Source organism: Nerophis lumbriciformis, linkage group LG16 (assembly GCF_033978685.3).
Source record: "Nerophis lumbriciformis linkage group LG16, RoL_Nlum_v2.1, whole genome shotgun sequence".
NCBI lineage: Eukaryota > Metazoa > Chordata > Actinopteri > Syngnathiformes > Syngnathidae > Nerophis > Nerophis lumbriciformis.
In genome coordinates this window covers 33,389,599-33,399,598 of record NC_084563.2, presented here as the reverse complement: position 1 = coordinate 33,399,598, position 10,000 = coordinate 33,389,599, and the positions used below count along the sequence as shown (strand labels likewise).

Sequence of the window (10,000 nt, the reverse complement as noted above, 5' to 3'; positions counted from 1 at the left end):
AAACATTTTTTTTTTAAATACAGTTTTCCTTCTCTTCAGCATTTTTGTTTTTGCTAATCTCGGTTTTAGAGCAACAAACTCAACAGCGTAAAACGCTACTTCTTTCTGTACTTGTTGAAATGGCAGCAAGACTTCCGAGACTATTTAATTTAGTCCCCCTTCCACTGCCACAAAAGTACAAACCCCGTTTCCATATGAGTTGGGAAATTGTGTTAGATGTAAATATAAACGGAATACAATGATTTGCAAATCATTTTCAACCCATATTCAATTGAATGCACTACAAAGACAACATATTTGATGTTCAAACTCATAAACTTCATTTTTTTTTTGCAAATAATAATTAACTTAGAATTTCATGGCTGCAACACATGACAAAGTAGTTGGGAAAGGGCATGTTCACCACTGTGTTACATGGCCTTTCCTTTTAACAACACTCAATAAACGATTGGGAACTGAGGAAACTAATTGTTGAAGCTTTGAAAGTGGAATTATTTCCCATTATTGTTTTATGTAGAGCTTCAGTCTTTCAACAGTCCGGGGTCTCCGCTGTCGTATTTTACGCTTCATAATGCGCCACACATTTTCGATGGGAGACAGGTCTGGACTGCAGGCGGGCCAAGAAAGTACCTGCACTCTTTTTGTACGAAGCCACGCTGTTGTAACACGTGCTGAATGTGGCTTGGCATTGTCTTGCTGAAATAAGCAGGGGCGTCCATGAAAAAGACGGCGCTTAGATGGCAGCATATGTTGTTCCAAAACCTGTATGTACCTTTCAGCATTAATGGTGCCTTCACAGATGTGTAAGTTACCCATGCCTTGGGCACTAATGCACCCCCATACCATCACAGATGCTAAATTTTGAACTTTGCGTCGATGACACGATGTTGAATATTTCCAAAAACAATTTGAAATGTGGACTCGTCAGACCACAGAACACTTTTCCACTTTGCATGAGTCCATCTTAGATGATCTCGGGCCCAGAGAAGCCGGCTGCGTTTCTGGGTGTTGTTGATAAATGGCTTTCGCTTTGCATAATAGAGCTTTAACTTGCACTTACAGATGTAGCGACGAACTGTATTTAGTGACAGTGGTTTTCTGAAGTGTTCCTGAGCCCATGTGGTGATATCCTTTAGAGATTGATGTCGGTTTTTGATACAGTGCCGTCTGAGGGATCGAAGGTCACGGTCATTCAATGTTGGTTTCCGGCCATGCCGCTTACGTGGAGTGATTTCTCCAGATTCTCTGAACCTTTTGATGATATTATGGACCGTAGATGTTGAAATCCCTAAATTTCTTGCAATTGCACTTTGAGAAACGTTGTTCTTAAACTGTTTGACTATTTGCTCACGCAGTTGTGGACAAAGGGGTGTCCTTTCTTGTGAAAGACTGAGCATTTTTTGGGAAGCTGTTTTCATACCCAATCATGGCACCCACCTGTTCCCTATTAGCCTGTTCACCTGTGGGATGTTCCAAATAAGTGTTTGATGAGCATTCCTCAACTTTATCAGTATTTATTGCCACCTTTCCCAACTTCTTTGTCACGTGTTGCTGGCATCAAATTCTAAAGTTAATGATTATTTGCAAAAAAAATATATGTTTATGAGTTTGAACATCAAATATGTTGTCTTTGTAGCATATTCAACTGAATATGGGTTGAAAATGATTTGCAAATCATTGTATTCCGTTTATATTTACATCTAACACAATTTCCCAACTCATATGGAAACGGGGTTTGTATATCTGACATCAAAGACATGTGCAGTAAGGATAATTCCAACCCACATTTGGGAAGAAGTGTCTTCATGCGCTACAACCCGGCATGAACCACCCGTCTCGATCGGAATGAAATTTGGATCCAAACGTGTGTGATCGGGTCAGAATATTCTAAATGGCGTATTTACATGAAGCATTTTTTTTCCGGTTAGTCTTTTAATTCCGATTAATTGTGTTCATGTGCACATAACTAGTGAAATAGTGTGAAAAGTCTACATTAATTGATGGTGTATCAGAATTGGCTCACAAAACTGTCTAATTTAAGAATATATTGTTATTTTTGGATGACTGGAACAGATTATAGAATTTACATTATTTCTAAAAGGGACACATTTTTTTTTTTTTTTTTTTTACGATTTGGATAGCTTATCTTTTTTTTTTTAACATTTGTTTACTGAATTTGAAGGCAATTTTAGCAGTAAAATCACAAAGAAAATGTACATAAATAATAATATTACATTTAAAATGTTAATTTATCTATTTAATTAATCATTTTAATGTATTTTACATTGTTTTCTACTTGTGAAATTTAAGTTATTCAGTGTATTTTGTGAATTTTATTTTCAATTTTATTTTCATAATTTCTTTTGGAAAAAAAATGTTTTGAGTTTTATACAATTTCATTTTTTTTTTAACATTTGTTTACTGATTTTTAAGGTATACACAATTTTAGCAATGAAATCAATTGATGGTGTATCATAATTGGCTCACAAGACTGTCTAATCTAAGAATTTATTGTTATTTATTTATTTTTCTGTAGTGGTAGCAACGGCTGCCAGTTGTGGTGGCGTCAGGGTGACAGCAGAAGTTGGTCACGCCAAAGAAATTAGCCACCAACAATTTTTGTCTGCCTTTATCGCCGACTTGTGATTGGCTAATAGCATGTGTGTTTTCACTGCATCACATTTTTTTTAATGCCTTAGGACATCGAATTTTATGTTTTTTTTAATGCCATTTAAGAACTTAATTTTCACAAAATCCACAACTTTAATTTTTTTGAATGATTCTACGTGTCGGGTGATTAGTTTTACAATAGACGCTGACGTCAGTAACAACCAACTAAAGCAGCGTGGGGTAGGTTCATTTATCCATTTAATTCATCCTTTTAATGTAGTTTACATTGTTTCCTACTTGTAAAACTATATTTATTCAGTGTTTTTGTTCATTTTTGGGTGACTGGAACAGATTATAGAATTTACATTATTTCTAAAAGGAAAATTTGCTTCAGTTTTTATACGATTTGGTTATCTTTTCTTCTTTTTTTAAAAATTTGTTTACTGAATTTGAAGGCAATTTCAGCAGTGAAATCACAAACATAATGTACATAAATAATACTATTACATGTAAAAGGTTGATTTATCTATTTAATTCATCATTTTTATGTATTTTACATTGTTTTCTACTTGTGAAATTAAAGTTATTCAGTGTATTTTGTTTTCAATTAGATTTACATAATATCTTATTGAAAAAATAGTTTTGAGTTTTATACAATTTCATATTTTTTTTAACATTTGTTTACTGATTTTTAAGGTATACACAATTTTAGCAATGAAATCAATTGATGGTGTATCAGAATTGGCTCACAAGACTGTCTAATCTAAGAATTTATTGTTATTTATTTATTTTTCTGTAGTGGTAGCAGCGGCTGCCAGTTGTAGTGGCGTCAGAATGACAGCAGAAGTTGCTTTATTGGTCACGCCAAAGAAATTAGGCACCAACAACTGTTGTCTGCCTTTATCGCCGACTCGTGATTGGCTAATAGCATGTGTGACTCCACCGCATCACTTTTTTTAAACCCCTTAGGGCATCGAATTTTATGTTATTTTTCACAAAATCCATAACTTTAATTCTTTTGAATGATCCTACATGTAGGGTGATTTGTTTTACAATAGATGCTGACGTCAGTAACCACCATCTAGAGCAGCGTGGGATAGGTTCATTCATCATTTTAATGTAGTTTACATTGTTTCCTACTTGTAAAACTACATTTATTCAGTGCTGTTGTTAATTTTTGGGTGACTGGAACAGATTATAGAATTTACATTATTTCTAAAAGGAAAATTTGCTTCAGTTTTTATACGATTTGGTTATCTTTTTTTTTTTAAACATTTGTTTACTGAATTTTAAGGCAATTTCAGCAATGAAATCACAAACAAAATGTACATGAATAATACTATTACATGTAAAAGGTTAATTTATCTATTTAATTCATCATTTTTATGTATTTTACATTGTTTTCTACTTGTGAAATTAAAGTTATTCAGTGTATTTTGTTTTCAATTAGATTTACATAATTTCTTATTGAAAAAATTGTTTTGAGTTTTATACAATTTCTTTTTTTTTTTAAACATTTGTTTACTGATTTTTAAGGTATACACAAATTTAGCAATAATATCAATTGATGGAGTATCAGAATTGGCTCACAAGACTGTCTAATCTAAGAATTTATTGTTCTTTATAAATTTTTTTGTAGTGGTAGCAGCGGCTGCCAGTTGTAGTGGCGTCAGAATGACGGCAGAAGTTGCTTTATTGGTCACGCCAAAGAGATTAGGCACCAACAACTGACTCGTGATTGGCGAATAGCATGTGTGACTTCACCGCATCACATTTTTTTAATGCATTCGGACATCGAATTTTATGTTTTGTTAATGCCATTTAAGAACTTAATTTTCACAAAATCCATACCTTTAATGCTTTTGAATGATCCTACATGTAGGGTGATTAGTTTTACAATAGTCGCTGACGTCAGTAACAACCATCTAGAGCAGCGTGGGATGCACTGGAGCCAGGGGAGGTGTGTGAATGCATGCTTTGAAGGCATAAGGGTGTGTTGAGACCGAGAGTCACATGAGAAGTGTTTCAAGAAATGGGAGTGGAGGCATGAAGCCCAATATATAATAATGTGTGAACGTGCACACACAAACACAATTGTCACGTTTAGATGAGCCCTCGGAGACAGCCAGTCTGGTTCAGTAACTGAGCACCGTGTAGGACACAAATCAGGCATGAGACAAAGCTGAGCTGGGAAAGTACAGGTGATTGACGGGGGTATGGGTGTGACAATGACATTTGCCAGAACGAAAAGATCACATCTGAAGAAAACACCAGGTGGTAATCGATCTATGAGCATCTTAGATCTTAAGAATACAGCCAGAGTTCGCCCAATTCTCTCTCAGGGCAACAATTTTATTGCAAGTCCTATAGATTATTTTAACGCCCTGCTTTCTGGTCTTCCTAAAAAGGTTATTACCGTATTTTTCGGACTAAAAGTCGCTCCGGAGTATAAGTCGCACCGGCCGAAAAAGCATAATAAAGAAGGAAAAAAACATATAAGTCGCACTGGAGTATAAGTCGCATTTTTTGGGGAAATGTATTTGATAAAAGCCAACACCAAGAATAGACATTTGAAAGGCAATTTAAAATAAATAAAGAATAGTGAACAACAGACTGAATAAGTGTACGTTATATGAGGCGTAAATAACCAACTGGTATGTTAACGTAACATATTATGGTAAGAGTCATTCAAATAACTATAACATATATATAGAACATGCTATACGTTTACCAAACAATCTGTCACTCCTGATCGCTAAATCCCATGAAATCTTATACGTCTAGTCTCTTACGTGAATGAGATAAATAATATTATTTGATATTTTATGCTAATGTGTTAATAATTTCACACATAAGTCGCTCCTGAGTATAAGTCGCACACCCGGCCAAACTATTAAAAAAACTGCGACTTATATTCCGAAAAATACGGTACACCTTTGCAGTTACTCCAAAATTCAGCGGCACCTGCCCTGACAAAGACCAGAAGGCGGGCTCACATTACACCAGTTTTAAAGGGGAACATTATCACAATTTCAGAATTGTTAAAACCATTAAAAATCAATTCCCAGTGGCTTATTATATTTTTCGAAGTTTTTTTCAAAATTTTACCCATCACGCAATATCCCTAAAAAAAGCTTCAAAGTGCCTGATTTTAACCATCGTTATATACACCCGTCCATTTTCCTGTGACGTCACACAGTGATGCCAACACAAACAAACATGGCGAAAAGAACAGCAAGATATAGCGACAATAGCTTGGATTCAGACTCGGATTTCAGCGGCTTAAGCGATTCAACAGATTACGCATGTATTGAAACGGATGGTTGTAGTGTGGAGGCAGGTAGCGAAAACGAAATTGAAGAAGAAACTGAAGCTATTGAGCCATATCGGTTTGAACCGTATGCAAGCGAAACCGACGAAAACGACACGACAGCCAGCGACACGGGAGAAAGCGAGGACCAATTCGGCGATCGCCTTCTAACCAACGATTGGTATGTGTTTGTTTGGCATTAAAGGATACTAACAACTATGAACTAGGTTACATTTGGCAACAACATGCACTTTGAGAGTGCAGACAGCCCAATTTTAATCAATTAATACATTCTGTAGACATACCCTCATCCGCGCTCTTTTCCTGAAAGCTGATCTGTCCAGTTTTGGAGTTGATGTCAGCAGGCCAGGGAAGCTAGGGTCGATAGGGGGTTTAGCTCGCTCGTCTGCGGGAACAAACTGCCGCCATTGCTTGCCGTGCTAGCGAGGTCCTTTGTCCCTGAATTGCTCACACACTCCGGCAGATTCAATGGGGGTCTGGCGGCAGATTTCTTTGACTTTATCGTTGGAAATGCATCTGCTTTGAGTGTCGCAGGATATCCACACATTCTTGCCATCTCCGTCGTAGCATAGCTTTCGTCGGTAAAGTGTGCGGAACAAACGTCCAATTTCTTGCCACTTTCGCATCTTTGGGCCACTGGTGCAACTTGAATCCGTCCCTGTTCGTGTTGTTACACCCTCCGACAACACACCGACGAGGCATGATGTCTCCAAGGTACGGAAAACAGTCGAATAAACGGAAAATAACAGAGCTGATTTGACTCGGTGTTTGAGAAAATGGCGGATTGCTTCCCGATGTGACGTCATCGCTCTGAGAGCGAATAATAGAAAGGCGTTTAATTCGCCAAAATTCACCCATTTAGAGTTCGGAAATCGGTTAAAAAAATATATGGTCTTTTTTCTGCAACATCAAGGTATATATTGACGCTTACATAGGACTGGTGATAATGTTCCCCTTTAAAATCTCTGCATTGGCTCCCCGTGTGTTTCAGGATCAATTTTAAGGTTCTTCTTATGGTTTATAAATGTTTTTATGGTATTGGGCCTTCTTATCTTTCAGATTTGCTTTTACTCTGAGATCCTCCGGCACTCATCTCCTAATTATTCCAGAAGTGAGGACACAAAGTCATGGGATGGCATCTTTCCACCATTACTATGGAACAGCTTGCCTGAGGACCTGAGGGCTGCGGAAAATGTTTATGTTTTTAAGAGCAGGCTTAAGACCCACCTTTTTGATTTGGCTTTTACCTGATATTATTTTATTGAAGTCATTTGTATTTTACTTTTTATCATATTCATCATCATCATTTCTTTTTATTCCTTGTATGAAAATGCATATATACAAGCCATGTACTGTTGACACTTTCATTGTTTTTTTTGTTTCTTATACATTCCCACGATCAGAAAGGAGCAGATGGAAGAATACTATTCTTATATTTATCTGCCCCCTTTTTAACACCAATTTTTTTAGATGACTTTATCACTGTTCCCTCCACCAACACCCGAACTCCAACATACTTTTTAATTTTCGTTTAAGCATTTTCACAATGACATGTCCAATCAAAATCAGTTTGATATAATTCCAGTTGTCTCTTTTTGGAACCTCTTTTTAAATTCAAAGATATTCTTGCAACTTTTTGAGTCTTTGTTTAGTGAATTCCATGCTTTCACACCATTGTAAATGCCGATATTATCGGCTGATAAATGCTTTCAAATGTAATATCGCATATTATCGGTATCGGTTTCAAAAAGTAAAATTTATGACTAAAACGCCGCTGTACGGAGTGGTACACGGACGTAAGGAGAAGTACAGAGCGCCAATAAACCTTAAAGGCACTGCCTTTGCGTGCCGGCCCAGTCACATAATATCTACGGCTTTTCACACACACAAGCGAATGCCATGCATACTTGGTCAACAGCCATACAGGTCACACTGAGGGTGGCCGTATAATTAACTTTAACACTGTTACAAATATGCGTCACACTATGAACCCACAGCAAACAAGAATGACAAACACATTTCGGGAGAACATCCGCACCGTAATACAACAGAACAAGTACCCAGAACCCCTTGCAGCACTAACTCTTCCGGGATGCTACAATATACACCAATCCCCCCCCCAACCTCAACCCCGCCCACCTCAACCTCCTCATGCTCTCTCAGGGAGAGCATGTCCCAAATTCCAAGCTGCTGTTTTGAGGCATGTTAAAAAAAATAATGCACTTTGTGACTTCAATAATAAATATGGCAGTGCCATGTTGGCATTTTTTTTTTTCCATAACTTGAGTTGATTTATTTTGGAAAACCTTGTTACATTGTTTAATGCATCCAGCGGGGCATCACAACAAAATTAGGCATAATAATGTGTTAATTCCACGACTGTATATATCGGTATCGGTAATTAAGAGTTGGACAATATCTGAATATCGGATATGAGCAAAAAAGCCATTATCGGACATCTCTAATCCTGACCTAATGAAGAGTGGATATTAGTTATGCAAGAATTTTTTTAAATCTGTTTATTTATTGTATATTAATTTTATTTTTTTCTATTAATCTTCATATGTCTTACTTGTATTTTATTCTTTATCTTTACTCATGTTTCTTACTATTTTACAAGTTTTATTGTTTTTATTTTCCAACGTTCCTCAGATGAGCCATCTGCCTCAGGGGTTATCGGACATGCTTGTGGGGGTCGCTTTTGTGCCAGCGTCCTGGTGGCCATGGTCTGATGACCTCCTGGTGCAAATGGCTCCTGTGATAGTGTTTACTCACATGGCTCCTCTGTACTCAGCCATGCAATCATCTGTCCATATAGTTGCATATGTGTGTATGTCGTGTGTGTTTTTTTTGTGTTTGGTATGTGTGTGTACGTATGTGATAATGGGGTATATGGGTCACCGGTAGGGGTGTAACGGTACGTGTATTTGTATTAAACCGTTTCGGTACGGGGGTTCCGGTTCGGTTCGGAGGTGTACCGAACGAGTTTCCACACGGACATATTAAGTAGCGTAACGCACGTTGTGTAAACAATGCACACTGAGGCACAACACACAGCATGCTAGCAGCTAACGGGCTAGGATAGACTGACCATACGTCCTCTTTTCACCGGACATGTCCTCTTTTGCGGCGTTTCTTAAATACGGTACCTCAAATGTCCGGCATTTTGAGTTAGAGTTGCGTGTATTTTCAATGTACGTTCAGGGTTAAGAAGGGGTTAAAAACAAAACAAATTGTGCACGCAGCAGCATTGGTGAGGGAGGGGCAGAGACAGAGAGAGAGAGAGAGAGTTATGATAAACGCGCATACGTCGCCAGGCTCTGCTTTTTATCCATAGATTTATCACATTTAATGTTTTATTATCTATAGCAGGGGTGTCAAAAGTGTGCCCCGGAGGCCATTTGCGGCCCACAGCTAATGTTTTAAAGGCCCACGGCACATTCTAAAAATACTATTAAAATAAACAAAAACATAACAAAAGTGAAATAAAAAAGCTTAAAGGTTAAATGTAATTTAGAAAAAGTTGCAATGTTGACGAATAAAACAAAGCTGTTTTTTTTCTTTCAAACTGTCATTGCTCAAAACATAATATTGAATCAAAATCAATGTTATTATGAATTATTGACCTATCCAAGGTTCCCATTACTTCACATCAAATATTACACTAAGAAAAATATTTTTGGTGGAAGATTTTGCAAATTTGGTAAATAAACAACCCAAAAATGTATATTTTGTTGTTTTCTTACTGTACCGAAAATGAACCGAACCGTGACCTCTAAACCGAGGTACGTACCGAACCGAAATTTTTGTGTACCGTTACACCCCTAGTCACCGGGGTATTGTTTTTAACTTTGTAAAGCACTTTGCGTTGCACTTCTTTTATGTATGAAAAGCGCTTTATAAATAACGTTTTATTGATTGATGTGTGCGTCGTCAAAACAAGTGACTGTCCTGGCCGTCTTACCGAAGACTCTCGCCACAAAGCCCAAAGGGAAGTGCGAGGCGAAGGCAGTCAGGAACCACGGCGTGGCATACAGGCTGGGCCCGATTTCCTGCTGC

The 10,000-nt window shown here is 37.3% G+C and overlaps 1 protein-coding gene across 3 annotated transcripts in view; it reads right to left on the bottom strand.

The window, feature by feature from the left end:
- tbc1d1 (TBC1 (tre-2/USP6, BUB2, cdc16) domain family, member 1) overlaps positions 1 to 10,000 on the bottom strand; it is a 179,952-nt gene that overhangs the window by 12,617 nt on the left and 157,335 nt on the right. For all 3 annotated transcript variants that reach the window (XM_061977036.2, XM_072914919.1, XM_061977038.1), the window contains one exon: positions 9,906 to 10,000. This exon is cut by the window's right edge and continues 65 nt beyond it. In XM_061977036.2, the coding sequence (XP_061833020.1) occupies positions 9,906 to 10,000 (95 nt within the window). The remainder of the gene's footprint in view (positions 1 to 9,905) is intronic.